At 38.6% G+C, this 16,155-nt stretch overlaps 1 protein-coding gene across 8 annotated transcripts in view; it reads right to left on the bottom strand.

Moving 5' to 3' along the window:
- The window catches only part of NPAS2 (neuronal PAS domain protein 2), a 244,707-nt gene that overhangs the window by 62,753 nt on the left and 165,799 nt on the right, over positions 1-16,155 (bottom strand). For all 8 annotated transcript variants that reach the window (XM_072614681.1, XM_072614678.1, XM_072614675.1 and 5 more), the window contains one exon: positions 15,391-15,480. In XM_072614681.1, coding sequence (XP_072470782.1) covers positions 15,391-15,480 — 90 coding nt within the window. The remainder of the gene's footprint in view (positions 1-15,390; positions 15,481-16,155) is intronic.

Genomic DNA, 16,155 nt, shown 5'->3' with positions numbered 1-16,155 from the left:
ATTTCTTCCTTAGTTCACATCCTTTAAAAAAAAAAAAAAACAACCTCTCCTGAGAAGCCTCTGTTCCAAATGTCTCTTTTACTGCTTCCCGTTGATTAACATCCCTATCCAGTCATCCTTCCTTCTCTGCGTTTACTGTCTGCTTTAATTTAGTTACCTTGGAAGGAAAAAACTTGTTGGCACAGCTACCACTTTCAAGTTTCCAATTTAATCTTATTTCACCATTTAAAGTCATTTTCTGCCTTTTAGAGTCACTTCCTTCTTCTTTGCCTCTTTTCTGTGTCAAGCTGGAGACAAAAGAAAGTTTCTGATGCTTCACCTAGAGGATGCTCTGCAAAAATGTAGCTAATAGCCTACAGCCTGTCTCTGAGTGCGCTGCTGTTCAAGGAAAATTGATTTTAAACCAGTTGAAAGGAGAAAATGGTCACCTGGGAAAGGTGAGACCATTCTCTTTTGTCTCTTTCCATCAGTCATGCCTCTCTTTGTTCCAGGCTACATGCTGAAGTCATATCAGAAGAAGGTCCTCAAATTGGCACTAATGCAACACTTGCTTAACATGAGAGAAAACTGACTAGTACAGCACTATGCTTTGGGGGAGAGGGGACCAGACTCTTCATTGTGTCTCAGAAACCTCATGCTGATTCAAATCTACCTTCACACTTCTATACAAGCTCTTCTCCTGTCCTGGATTGTTTTGTAATCCAAGTACTGTCTTCTTATCCAAACTGTACTCATCCTTAAAGCCCATTTCAAAATCTCCATGAAAGCCTCCCTGAATTCTCTGATCCTCAACGATCTTTCCCCTTTCTGACTACAAACAGCATCTGTTAGTATTATACATTTTGACATTTAACATTATATATGCATCATCTAACATAATGCTTTGCACATAGAAAGTCCTTAAACAATATTCACTGACAAATTTAGTATCTACTACAGATAGTCTTGTATTGCTCTGATCCTTTTATGTGCAAAATTTCATTCTCCCTTCTCCTACCCTAGACTGACCCCTGGGGTCAGAGAAAAGAAAACCCACAGCCTTCTTCTGCATGCCATATAGTATTGTATACTCTGAGTGGCAAATACTTGCTTAAATGATGCTTTTCCTATTTTGCACCTCCCTGCCTTGTTAGACTAAGGAGGAAGCTCAGAAAATTTGAGTTGAGTTTTTTAAAACAACTTTTTTGAAAAAAAAACTAGGGCTTTTGGTATATTGCAAGCTCCATACAAGTCAGCAATGCTATATGGAAGCCAAAACTGCTAATAACAATACTGGGCAGCATTAAGAGGGGCATAGGTTGCAGGAATAGGGAGATGAGCGTCCCATGGAAAGTGCCTCATTGGACCTCATCTAGAGTATTGTGTTCAGTTCTGGGCGCCATAATTTAAGGCATACAGCCATAAGCTGGAGACCGTCCAAAGAAAGGCAACCAGGTTGGTAAAGGGCATTGAGTCCAAGACACATAAGGACTGGTTGAAAGAAATGGTCATACTTGAAGACCTAGAGGAGAAAAGCCAGGGGCAGAGAGGGGTGATGGTGGCAATGGTAACTACCTTCAAGGATTTGAAGAGTTAACATGTGTGGGAAGGACTAGACTTGTTCCATTTGGTCCTTGGGGTCAATGAGGGAAAGCTGCAAAAAAGAATTTTAGATTTGATGTCAAGAAAAACTTCCTAACCATTAGGGTTGTCTACAAGCAAAGTAGGATACTTAGAGAGGTGGTGACTTCTCCTTCCTTGGAGGTCTTTGAGCAGAAGCTGGAGTACTACTTGTAGGGAACTTCATAGTGAGGAGTAGTTAGGTGGCGGGGGTAGATAGAGCACTGTGTTTCATCTTCCTTAGTTCAAATCTGGCCTCATGCACCTCCTAGTTGTGTGACCCCTGGACAAGTCACTTCATCCTGTCTGCCTGTTTTCCCATCTGTAAAATGAACTGGAGGAGGAAATGGCAAACCACGCTAGTATCTTGTCCAAGGAAATTCCAAAATGGAGTCAAGAAGTGTCAGACACAACTTTATAACTGGTATTTCTTACCTTTATGAGTTGGATTAGAGAGTCACGGAGGCTTCTTTCTCTTTCTGTGACTGCCTAGGACCTCTGACAATTATGTTTTGAAAGTGCTACATCTCTTTCCTCTTTTGCTAGCCAGGGCTGTACCTCCCAGCAAATCAAGGCTGTATCTTTTCTTTACATGTCTACCAGATGTAAGTTTTAGTCTTCCAAGATTTAATGACAACTAAAAAGCTGCCAAATAATGGCAACCAAAAGAAAAAATAATTGTCACTGAATATGTCCAGTCCATTCAGCACGGAAAAGACAGTTTTAAAATGTATGCTAGCAGTTATGAAAATTGAGGTGGGAAAGGCAGAGCCATGAAGAAAGAACAGTAGAGAAATATCTTGAACCTTCCAATTTAAAAAATGTTTATGCTGTGTTGTTCAGTCATGTCCAACTCTTCGTGGCCCCATTTGGGATTTTCTTGGCAAAGATATCCCTCCTCAGCTCATTTTATAGATGAGGAAACTGAGGCAAACATGGTTAAGAGACTTGCCCAGGGTCATACAGCTTGTGTCTGAGGCCAGATCTGAACTGGAGTCATCGTGACTCCAGGCTTGGTGCTCTATCAGTTGCGCTACCTGGCTGCCTGATCTTTTTTTTTTTCAGGTATGATAAAAATTATAACAAAATGTCTTCTTATGTGACTATACAGGTTTACATATATGTACACTTTTTTATAGTTTCATACATGATAGGCACAACTTTTCTAGATTTCTATGGGGGGGGCAGAATGAGTCTAGACAGAGAATATAACCTTTTGAGGGACCAAGGAAAGCAGATGTGCAATTAAGAATGGGCTGGACTTAGGTAGATATTTTATGTGCAAGCCTTTTTGTTTTTCTTTCGGCATGTGTATTTTATATTTTCTGAGAGGTTGTCAAGTTTGCAATAAAAATTACTTTTATAAATAATCATTTAATCATTCTTAATGCAAACAGATTATTTTTAGGCTACCTCTGTTTTGTATATATGTTACCATTCATCTTTATTAATGCTGATGTTCAGTGTTGATGGTCTGTGTATATGAGTTTGCCAACTCTCATGAAAATAATATAAACATGTATTTAACAGGTGCCGAAATAAGCCTAGAAATTATAAAGTCTGGGTAAAGACAATATGGTATAGTATTTTTTCTATGAAGTTTGGATTCAGTCAAAGGGCTATACTTGAGGACCTAGAGGGCTAAATGTGAACTCAAGGTTGCAGGTTCCCCACCCCTGGTATAGTGGATCTCAAATCAAAAGGTTTGCGTTTGAACTCCAAGAGCCACCTGCTTAACTTGAGGCAAATCACTTAACCTCTCTAGGTATCAGTTTTCATATCTGTAAAATAAAGAGGTCAGATTAGAAGACCTTTAAGGTCTTTGCCAGCCCTAAATATTATGGCCTTAATTGAATTATTTATTCCTATACGTGAAGAAAACAGTTTATAAAAGTGGTAACAAATGGTTTTCAAATTTAAATCAGAATAGATATACAGAGCTTATTTTTCTAAAAACCACATTTTAAATGCCATCTACAATGTCCAATAATTAGGTCACCAGGTAATTAAAGTGCACACAGCAGAACACTGCATGTAACTGTTTATATGAACAACTCCATGTTTAAGTACCTGATTACTAGGTCATGGAGGCAGGCTTATGTTTAACAAGCACCAAGTTAATACCACTGGGTACATTCACAAGCCTTTTAACTTCAACAGTAGACAAATTTCTGCTTCTACCCCCAAGCCTTCAAAAAATGAACAAAGAGAAGGTGGGCTAATTTTGAGCGGAAAATTTATCTATCAGTAATATTTCATCATTATTCTCCCAACCTGACACTTAAAAACAAGATAAAGCTTGTTTCTTAGACTTCTTATGCAGAAGTAACAATGAACCCCTTCTGACAGAAATCAAGGGGAGAAAAATTCCCTTTGCCTAATGTTGACTTCAGGCAATCAGCTGAAACATAAAGGTCAGAAAGATTATGGAATGGGTTGGAGAGGGGGGATATTTAGCCATCGAGGACTCTACTGAGTTCCTGTGAGAAGAAAGAGAAGTGGGTAGGTTTAGATTTTATTACTGTTATACTGAGTTCCCCCCCCAACTCATGTATCAGTATTATCAATTTTCTGCAGAAAAGCTAAATTGGGTTCATATAAAATCATGGTAGCACAAAATCTGTCCTTTCATGAATTTTAAGCATGGCATGGCATGGTTCTGCATTTTCTGGGACAACGTTGGACTTAAATAAAATGGAGTTTGCCTGCTTCTGTACCTTCACAGCAGTAGCTAGGCAGCCTGAAGACTATGGATAGAGAGAGCACTGGACCTAGAGTTAGGAAGACAAGTTCAAATCCTACCTCAGATACCTCATAGCTCTGTGATCTTAGGCAAGTCACTTCACATATGTCTACCTCAATTTCCTCATCTGTAAAGAGAGGATAACTAAAGCATCTACCTCACAGCGTTGTGGTGAGGATCAAATAAGACAATGTTTGTAAAGCATTTTGCAAACTTGATACTTGTAATTATAATAATGTTAATAATAATATTAGTAATTCAATTGCTCATCAATGAGAAATTAATGAGGTTACAGTTACAGATCCCAACATTCCTAATCCCAGGCTTGTTGTTAAATTGTTTTTCAGTTGCGTCTGATTCTCTGTGATCCCACTGGGGGTTTTCTTAGCAGAGATCCTGGAGTGGTTTGCCATTTCCTTGTCCAGATCATTTTACAGATGAAGACATTGAGGCCAAAAGGGTTAAGTGTCTTAGACAAGGTCACACAGCTAGTGATTGTCTGAGGCTAGATTTGAACTCACAAAGACTCCAGCTCCAGTGCTCTATCCAATACGCCACCTCCTAAACACATGCTATATCGTGTGATTCTCTTGTATCTTATTTTCCTCATCTCCAAAATAAGGTGTTTGTCCAGAGGACCACTGAGATTCTCGTCTGCCTTTAGTTCTGTGATCCTATGAACATAACTTAAAGGTCTGAAGTGTAGACCTAAAGAATAAGGATGCTTTAGTGCAAAGTCATAACCACTCCAGGGAGAAAAGGTAACCTATTAAAAGTGGGTCTTTTAAAAAAAAATACTTATTGTCCAAAGTCCTTGGTACCACAATTTTTTTCAATCTGAAGTGTACTTGAACATTCATGCTTTCATCTGACCTTTTCTAGAACAAGGACAGGATTAAGACAAAAGAGTATGAAGGGATGAGAAAGAATGATGCTATAACAGATAAAATAATATATATTCAGTGGAGCCACTTAGAGCAAACATCATGTAATTTCTCTCCAAGTCTCAGAGGCTCTGATAGGTATTAAGGTTTTGACATAGTCATCACTGCCAGTTTGTATGTCTACCACTTCTTTCTACACAGTCTTTTTACAACCCAAACTCGGCTATCTCTTCTCCCATTCCGTTCTGATCACTCCTCTACTTTCAGCGCCTCAGACCCCCTTATTTATAGGATCATCTTGCTCTTGTAGGAAAGTGTTTTATGTTTTTTAAAATGTTGTGTCTTGTGTGACTATCTCTTCCCAGTCCCCCAAAGCACGAGTAATACATTTTAATTTGTATTCCCTTGAAGCATGTAGTCCCATCCCCAGCACCCAACAGGCATTTGATAAATTGCTGATAACTCACTATCACACTTTCTAACGTACTAGTTACACTTGAGCCTTGCTGCCAAATACTTCCTTGCACAAGGGTCTGTGATGTTTGAACTCATTAGGAGCATCACAGAGCTTCAACTTGCTAAAATAATACTTTTTCCCCCAGAAGCAGATGGGTGAGGGAGCTTAAGGTAGTAGCAACAGCAGCAACACTTCGGAATTTGAAACATAGGTGCAAGTCTTTCATAAAGGCAGCAAACTTAGCATGTTCACAAGCTAGCATGCTAAATTTTTTTTATTTTTACTAGGATCATCTCACATCTTCAAAGACCTACTGAGCTCTTAATAACCCCAGTGTATATTCTTTTGTAGCAACAGGCTAATTACAACTGGCAGAAGGGGGCAACAAAGTAACATTTTTCATACTTTAATTATTCATATTTTAATACAACTTCCAGGATATATCATAGATAATAGAATGGATCAGGAGGAAGTGAGTACAGGTATAGTTGGGGATAGAAGAATACAAGGAGGAAAGGATAAGAAAGTAGAACAGTAATGCAAAGATAGAAAGGGCAATGGATCCCTGCCCTTCACACACAAAAATACTATTTTGTCATATACCTATAAATATTAATCAGATACTTAAAATGCACGAGGCACCTGCCCTAAAGCAGGTGGATATAAGACAATCCATCTAGTCCGGGGGGGGGTTTAACTTTTGGGGACGGGCTCATGTGCCCCCTCCTTGGCTCTCTGGTGAAGTCTACAGACCTCTCCTCAGAATGACATTTTAAAATGCCCCAAATAAAACACATAGGGTTACAAAGGAAACTAATGCTCTTGAGATACAATTCTCAAAATATTTTTAAGAACCAAGATTAGGAGCCCTGTGTTAAGAACCCCTACTCTAGTTATTCATTCATGCAAAAATCACTTGTCAATCACTTTGTGCAAGGTACTATGGCATGCATTCACTAAAATACAGTACCAAACAGTACTGTTATAAACAGCTAATGGGTGATGACAATTAGGAGCCCTGAGAAGAGCATCCTTCATTAGAAGAAAGATACCATTTAGCTTGCATGGTCAAGAAAAGATTGAAAACAGGTTACATTAGGTTTCAGGATTTAAGCTGAGACTTGAAGGATGAACAGGAGTTATATAGGAGAAGAGGAAGAGGAAGAAGTATTCCAGGCAGAAGCAGTGATAATAAAGCAAAGATGTGGTGGCTGGAAAGTATAACATGTGTAGAGAGGTCAGGGAACAAAACCCTTCAGTTGAAGCTGGGGCTGCACTGTTAACCTCATGAGGGAAGGGACTGTTTCTTCTTTCTCAGCACTTAGTATACACAAAAAGAGACAGAGAGAAACATAGAGAAAGAGAGATACGGAGTACTATACACATTTAGATGAAATGATCACCTCTCCTGGGGGCTGCACTCAAGGAAAAACAGTTAACATCTGAAGGACGAGTAAGATGTCAATAGAAGAAAACCACAGAGGCAGTGAACAAGACAGGTGCTTCTTGGAGCCATGGACCAATCCAACTCATTTATGAAAACTAGCAAAGACAGACAGGTGAAAGGAATAAGAACTTTTAAAATTTTTTCTTCTGTTCCCATGAAAATACCATGCTGTGACTTCACATATACAATGAGTCTTGTATTGGTTGCTTTCCCAATTGGGTTGGAGAGGGGCCAGGGAAGGGAGAGAATTTGGAATTCCAATTTAAAAAAAAATTGTTAAAAAATAAATGTAAGAAAGATGTTAATGCAATAAAAAATAAATTAAAGAAAAAATGCAGAACTGGATATGTATTGCCTGGAATGATGCTGCCTTCTTCTTTCTTAGTCTTTCTCATCCTTTGAGGCTTAGCTCACATCCCACCTACTCTACAGTATATCACATTTTCATAGGCATTTACAAAGAGCTCTTCTCACAACCTGCTGTGAGGTAGAGACAGCTGAAGTACTATTATTCCCATTTTACAGATATAGAAACTGAGTCTCAGACAGCAAAGAGAATTGTCCAAAGTCTCATAACTAGTAAGAAAGCAATTTCTTCCCCCTCTGAATAGCCACATCCTTCTCTATTTATTGTACATCTTACCTGTTTTCCTTTGTGACAAGGCTGGCTTCAGTAGTGGTAGAAGTAGTTTGATAGACTGTCTATTCCCTGTGCTTAGAACTTTGCTTCTCTTTACCACTATCTCATAAAATTCCTCATTTCCTTCAAGACAGTTCAAATACCACCTTATACATGGAGCCTCTACTGATCTCCCCAGTTGCTACTGCTTGTCCTACAAAATTATGTGTGTGCATGTGTGTGTATACACGCATATATGTATGCACGCATGTGTGTACATATCCATATATAAATGTGTGTATATATATATATATTTACACACACATCCTCACGTATGAATGCATTTTACCTAATAGGATATATTCTGTTCCCTGAAGGCAGGGATATTGTCATTTTTCAAAATTTCTATAGCCTCAGGGCTTCTGAGGCATGTGGTATTAGGGATGGAGAAAAATGACTTCAGAGCCAGGAGGAGTTAGGTTTAAATCTTGCCTCTGATACATAGTGATCATGAGATGGATCCCAGGCAAGTTGTTTAATGTGTTAGTCTCCTGGCAATTCTCTAAGACCGTAAGTTGCTGACCTGCATCAGTAAAGAGTGAATCTTCTTCTGATAGTTCCCTATATGAATGAAATCACAGATCCCTATATCCTACCTCTGGCACCAACCACAGTATCTGGTACATAAAAGTGTTTAATAAAATATTTGTGGACTGAATTGCTGATAGTAGTGGGGATCATTGGGAAATGATCATGGTATAAAAAGCAGCAAGTTAGAATGTTGTTGTTGTTCACTCATGACTGACTTTTGGTGACCCCATTTAGGGTTTTCTTGGCAAAGATACTGGAGTAGTTTGCTATTTCCTTCTCCAGCTTATTTTACAGATGAGGAAACTGAGGCTAACTGGGTGAAGTAACTTGCCCAGGGTCACACAGCTAGTAAGTGTTTGAGACTAGATTTGAACTCAGGTCTTCTTGACTCTAGGTCTGGTTTTCTATCCACTGTACCACGTAGCTGCCCTTCCAAGTTGTAAAAGGCATCAACGAAACTTTAAAAAACGTTATATCATGTATTATCATAATTGGTGAATGTCTCTTCTCTTTTAAGGAGATTATGGCTAGTAGTTCCCATAATGGCTAGCCCAGTAGGCACTAAATAAAGATATTTATTGAATGGATAGATAGATGGATGAATGAATGAATAATTCCTTGGATTCCTAAGAAATCATTTCCAGTTGATGACTGCTAAGGAATGTCTACTCCTGGGCCTTTATCCAGGCCACTTTGGCTTCTGATCTCTTGACTATTCTTGACTATCACTATCTATATACTTCTTTACCCTTCGCTTGACCTGAGAACATATTCTGTTGTCTGGGTCTCCTGGTCCTGGTCCCAGCCTGTCCACACATTTTATTCCACCATCCATAACATAGCTTAACATGTAGACTGCAACATAAGATTTTGACTTATTGCTATATTAATATATATAGATATATATCAATATATATTGATCAATATATATATATTATATATTATTGACACAATGTCTTGTATCATTTTCACATTAAAAAAAATCTTTCCAACTGTATTGCAAGTTGCATAAGGAAAGGGGATCAATCATGTTTTGCATTTTGCTGTAGAACACCTGACACGGGACTAAGCACATAGTAAGTGTTCAGTGAATAACTTTATTAATTATAGAAATATATACATAGTACAACTGGTCTGACCAAAAGACTTAATGGTTTGGATTTTCACAAGGATCACTGGAGGTATAAAAGGGAATTATGAGGCACAAATGAGATAGTCTATTTAAAACACTTTTCAAAACTTAGAGCAATATTTAAGTGCCAGTCATTGTTAGGATTAAATGAGATAATATTTGTAATTCACTTAGCACAGTACCTGACACATAGTAGGCACTATATAAATGCTTATTCTCTTCTTTTTCCCTTAGTATTATCCTACAGTGACCAGGATTTCAGTCTGGTGTCCCTGAACCTTCTATTGCGCTCCTGAAGTACTTAAGCAACATTTATAAAGCAAAACAGGGAGCAGGGGGAAGGAAAGGTGGGGTGCTGGGAAATGTTTAAAAACAGAAAAAAAATAACATAACATGTATACATGCACACTTTAAAGTGTGACGTGCATTATTAACACTTTCTTAATTCTAGACAACAGGGGAAAAAAAGGACAAATCAAGGTCTGACTTGTGCAATTACCTTTAGCTATTGAAAGTTGGTTAGAGTTGGTTCCAGAACACCTCTAGAGGTATGATGCATTCTAAAGGGCACTGTGGTAGGAGTCTAGAACCTTAGATTCTAACCCAGGATCCTTTAACCTTTTCTGTGTCATGGATCACTTTGTCAGTCTGATGAAGCTTATGGAGCTCCTTTTAAAATAATGCTTTTAAATGCATAAAACACATAGGATTATAAAGGAAACCAATTACAGTAAAACAAAATGATCAAAAACATCTTTTAAAAACAAGTTAATGAGGAGGTGGGGACCAAGATGGCAGAATAAAAGCAGGGACTTTCTTGAGCTCTCTCCCAAATCCCTCCAAATACCTGTAAAAACTGACTAAACAAATTTTAGAGCAGCAGAACCCACAAAATGTCAGTGAAACAAATTTCCAGGCCAAGACAACCAAGAGGGTCAACAGGAAAGGTCTGTTGCACCATGCTGGGAGAGCAAAACAGTGCAGTGTGGCCAGCACCAGCATAGATATGGCTGGATCAGGCCTCAGGGCACTGAATCACTGGCAGATGTGATGGTTCCCAAACTTCTCAACCCACAAATGCCAAAGACAACTTAGAAAGTCAGTGGGAAAGGTCTTTGGGTTCTGGGTGAGAGAGGAGCATTGTCAGGTCCCAGCCTTAGGGTGCCAGAGGCAGTAACCAGTTGCTTCTGGAGCTCTTGGCCCACAGATGGTGAGGGAATCAGGCAGCTGATCAGAGGGGGATTGCAGAGATCTCTTTGTACAGTGAAGCACAATTCTCTTGCTTTGCCTGTGCTTCAATCTGGGTCACAGTCCTGAATGGCAATCCTGGGGTGAGAATCATTGACATGGTGGAGCTTGTTGTGGCAGTAGAGAGGGAATCCTCTTCACAGTTCCAAGGCAGAAAAGAGTGCCTGTGGTCACTCACAGACCATAGCACAGACCAGGTGAGGAGTAAACACTTCTCCTTTCATCATACAACCTTGGAAGAACTGAAAATTTACAGTCCCTAGAAATATCTCTAAAAATAGCTGCGCAAAACCCTTGAAGCTTGAGACAATATACTCTCCATGCTGGAAGCAGAGACCTACCTTAACAAAGAGCTAAAAAGTCAAGTAATTAGCTAGGAAAATGAGGAAACAGTGAGAAAAACTCAGACTATGGAATCTTATTGTGGTGACAAAGAAGATCAAAACATGCACCAGAAAAACACAAGAAAGTCAAAGCACCTATATCCAAAGCCTCCAAGAAAAATATGAATTGGTTGCAGGCTATGGAAGAACTCAAAAAAGGATTTTGAAAATCAAGTGAGAGAGTGGAGGAACAATTGGAAAGAGAAATAAAAGTGATGCAAGAAAATCATGAAAAATGAGTCAACTGCTTGCTAAAGGAGACCCAAAAAAAAATGCTGAAGAAAATAACATCTTTAAAAATAGACCAAGCCAAATGGCAAAAGAGGTACAAAAAGCCAATGAGGAGAAGAATGCCTTAAAAAGCAGAATCGACCAAATGGAAAAGGAGATCCAAAAGTTTACTGAAGAAAATAATTCCTTCAAAATTAGAGTGGAGCAAATGGAAGTTAATGACTTTATGAGAAATCAAGAAATTATAAAACAAAACCAAAAGAATGAAAAAAATAGAAAACAATGTGAAATATCTCATTAGAAAAACAACTGATATAGAAAAATAGATCCAGGAAATATAATTAAAAAATTGTTGGACTACCTGAAAGCCACGATCAAAAAAAGGAACTTGGACATCATTTTTCAAGAAATTATCAAGGAAAACTGCCCTGATATTCTAGAACCAGAGGGTAAAATAGAAATTAAGGGAGTCCACCAATCACCTCATGAAAGAGATCCCAAAAGGAAAACTCCTAGGAATATTGTAGCCAAATTTCAGAACTCCCAGGTCAAGGAAAAAATATTGCAAGCATCCAAAAAGAAACAATTCAAGAATTGTGTTTCCACAGGATAGGATAACACAAGATTTAGCAGCTTTTACATTAAAGTATCAGAGAGCTTGGATTATGATATTCTGGAGGTGAAAGGAGCTAGGATTAAAACCAAGAATCACCTACCCAGCAAAACTGCATATAATAGGAGAAAAATGGACATTCAATGAAATAGAGGACTTTCAAGTATTCTTGATGAAAATGCCAGAGCTAAATAGAAAATTTAACTTTCAAATACAAGATTCAAGAGAAGCATGAAAAGGTAAAGAGAAAAGAGAAATCATAAGGGACGTATTAAAGTTGAACTGTATATATTCCTATATGGAAATATTACATTTGTAACTTATAAGACCTTTCTTAGTATTAGGATAGTTGGAAGAAATATATATAGAAAGAGGGCACAGGGTGAGTCAAATATGAAAGGATAATATCTAAAAAAGGAATATACTAGGAGAGGGAGAAAGGGAAAGATGGAATGAGGTAAATTATCTCACTTAAAAGAGGCAAGAAAAAGCTTTTATAGTAGAAGGGAAGAGGGGGAAGGGAAGAGGGAATGAGTGAAACTTACTCTCACTGGATTTGACTTAAGGAGGGAATAACATACATACTCAATTGGGTATGGAAATCTATCTTATCCTACAGGAAAGTAGGGGGTAAAGGGATAAGAGAAGGGGTATGACAGAAGGGAAGGCAGATTTGGGGAGGGGGTAATCAGAAGCAAACACTTTTGAAGAGGGACAAAGTCAAAAGAGAGAATAGAATAAGTGGGGGGGAGTGAGATAGTATGGAGGAAAATATAGTCTTTTACAACATGATCATTATGGAAATATTTTGTGTGACTACACATGTATAACCTATATCAAACTGTTTGCCTTCTCAGTGAGGGTGGGTGAGGAGAGAGGAAGGAGGAGAATTTGAAATTGAAAATTTTAAAAACAAATGTCAAAAATTGTTTTTTGAAGATGATGGAGTATAAGCAGGGATCTGCCTAAGTTCTCTACTAAAACCTTTCAAAATACCTGTAAAAGATGACTGAACAAATTCTAGAGCAGCAGAAGCCACAAAATGACAGAGTGAAACAGATTTCCAGCTCAAGACAATCTGGAAGGCTGACAGGAGTCTATCGCACCAGGCTCGGAGCAGAGTACAGTCCAGCATGGGCCCATGCTGGAACAGATGGAACTGGAGCAGGCCTCAGGGCACTGAATCACAGTGCCACAGTTTCCAGACTTCTCAACCCACAAACACCAAAGACAGCTTCAAAGGTGAGTGGGAAAGCTCTCTCACCTGGGTGAGAAAGGAACGTGGTCTGGCCACAACTCCAGTCTCAGCCCCAGGGTGGTGGCAGCCACTGCTGCAGTAGCTGACTGCTTCTGAAGCTCTTGGCCTACAGACAGAGGGGAAATTGAGCAGGTGATCTAGGTTGCAGTCCTGGATGGTGGTCCTGGGGCAAGGAAGAGCTGGTGGTGGCTGTGGAGAGGGAATCCCACTCATAGATCCAGGGCAGAAAAAAGTGCTTGTGGTTACTCACAGACCAGAGTGCAGTCCAGGAGAGATGTAAATACCTCTCCTTTGATTGTGTCATTTTGGAGGAGCTGAGAATCTACAGATCCCTGGAGATATCTCTGAATGTAGCTGCACAAAGTTCCTGAAACTTAGGGCAGTGCACTGTCGACTTAACAAGGAGCTCAGAGGTCAAATAATTGGCTGGCAAAATGACCAAAAGGGGGAAAAAATAAGACTACAGAAGGTTACTTTCTTGGTGAAAAGGTATTTTCTTACAGGAAAGATCAAAGCATACAACCAGAGGAAGACTACAAGGTCAAGACTCCTGCATCCAAAGCCTCAAAGAAAAATATGAAATGGTCTCAGGCCATGGAAGAGCTCAAAAAGGATTTTGAAACTCAAGTAAGAGAGTTAGAGGAAAAATTTGGAAGAGAAATGAGAGAGAATGTGGAAGCTTTAAACACAAATGTTAAAAACTGTTTTTGCATGTAAACGAGAAATAAGTTGTACAGGCAATGGAGTATAAGCACCTATCTTGCCCTACAGGAAAATAGAGAGGAAGGGGATGGGAGAAGGGGAAGTGATACGCAGGGAGGGCAGGTTGGAGAAAGGGGTGGTTGGGGTACACACTGTCCTGAGGTGAGGGGAGGGGAGAAATAGGGAGAAAATTTGAAATTCAAAATCTTATGGAAGTGAATGTTGAAAATGGAAAATAAATTATATAAAATTTTTTAAAAATTGTTTTTCATGTATTTGAGAAATAAAATATATAGGCAATGGGGCATAGAAACCTATCTTGCCCTACAAGAAAATAGAAGGGAAAGGGGATAAGAGAAGTTGGGGGTTGTGGTAGAAGGGAGGGCAGATTGGGAGAAGAGGTAATCAGAATGCATGCAGTCTTGGAATATGTGGAGGAGAAGATGGAGAGAGAATTTGTAACTCAAAATCTTGTGGAAGTGAATGTTGAAAACTAAAAATAAATTAATTAATAAAAATATATATTTTAAACAGAAAAAACAAGTTCATGCAATCCAGGTTAAGAACCCTTTTTCTATCCCCAGCTATTTCATGGCTAAATGAAGATGTATGGGGATTCCAGATTCCCGTATTTCTAAGTTCCCTGTTCTGTGGATTTATAGTATAAATCAATTCCATCAAATCTGAGCTTGGTTCAGTTCTACTATTATGTGCAGATGCTTCTTTCCTCAGCTCAGTGGCCTACTGAAATAGTCCCAGAGAGAGGAATTACTTGTTATGACAGATACCCATCAAATCTGAAGAGAATCCCACCCATGTGGGCATCTGGTGGCATTGAAGATAGACAGCTGGGCCTGGATTCCTGAAGACTTGAGTTCAAATTCAGTTTTAGCTGTGTGACCCTGGGCAAGACATTTAAAGCTCTGTTTGCCTCAGTTTCCTCAACTGTAAAATGTGGATAGCATTTACCTCATTGGGTTGCTTTGAGGATCAAATGAAATAATAGTTGTAAAGCATTTAACACAGGACCATGCACTTATCATCATCATCATTATGATCATGATGATGATACAGTTGGCATAGTGCCTGGCACAGAAAAGGTGCTAAATAAATGTTTATTTCTTTTCCTTTCCCTTCCCCTTATCGGTGGACAGATCTGTTAAATCAGTCAGGAGGAGAACAAGATCATGTAGAATAAGGAATAAGTCTGTGGAATTTCTGGCTGCCATTGGAGATAACAATCAGTTCCTTTAGCATCTATTTAACAGTCAGCCAAAATCTACCCTTTTGAGAAGCAAAGCTGTGGTGCTAGGAATAATCTGCACAAAAGGCCAAGAAGATTGTCTTGTATTCTGTTCTGTCTGGTTTTTAGTGACTAAAAAATGGGGAATAAAGTCTGAGTTATACTCAAGAAAGTAAGGTTGGTCCTATTCTATACATAGGTACCTATGCATAGGTAAAGGACAGTAAATGAGTAGCTTACCGGTAAATGTCCAAGGAGTGGCGTGATACTATCAGATACATAGATGATGTTTCCATCTGTTGTCACTGCGATAATGAAGCCATCTAATGCCTGCAGAAAACAGAAGAAGGGAAACTGCTTGAGCATATGCTTTTGTGGATGATAAAGGCAAAGAACCCTATTTTACCTAACGGATAGAGTTTTTGTTTTAAACTCCCCCAGAACATTTCCACAAATAAGATCACAGCCCTTCTTTCTAACATCAAAGTGAGTTTTTAAAATGGAAGGAAGAGTTTTCAAAAGCAAAAAGAGACTTAGCAAAAAAGACTACATATTCATAGTTACAGAAATTAAGCAATCACATTTTTTTCAAAACAGTATTGAACTGTTTCAAAAGCACAATGGTTGCTATTGCAAAAATGTAAATATCTTCATTCATTTCGATGAGTACGTATGATTCAAAAGTAAAACTTGACTGAGTAAAGTAAAACTTAACACCCTCTGATGAAGACTTACCGTGCGCTAATGTGTTTGAGTGATGTCTAATAGCTTTAAGGCATAGTTAAACCTTCATTCCCTACTAGAGAAAAGGTGATGGAAGATTCAAGCACTAAAGAACAACCAAACTGTTGAAATATCAACAATGACCAAATATAAGTATTTAATGCCAATCTGGAATAAATTACCTTTTCAAAGACATCTGGCCCTGGCTTCAATTTCTAATGGTTCAGTAAAATTGAATTCTTTTATATATATCAACATTTCAAAATATCTAAATCGTATTGT

The sequence above is a fragment of the Notamacropus eugenii genome, chromosome 5, assembly GCF_028372415.1.
Source record: "Notamacropus eugenii isolate mMacEug1 chromosome 5, mMacEug1.pri_v2, whole genome shotgun sequence".
In the NCBI taxonomy this organism is placed as follows: Eukaryota; Metazoa; Chordata; class Mammalia; order Diprotodontia; family Macropodidae; genus Notamacropus; species Notamacropus eugenii.
Note: the sequence above shows the minus strand (reverse complement) of the source record. Positions and strands in the feature narration are given on the sequence as shown.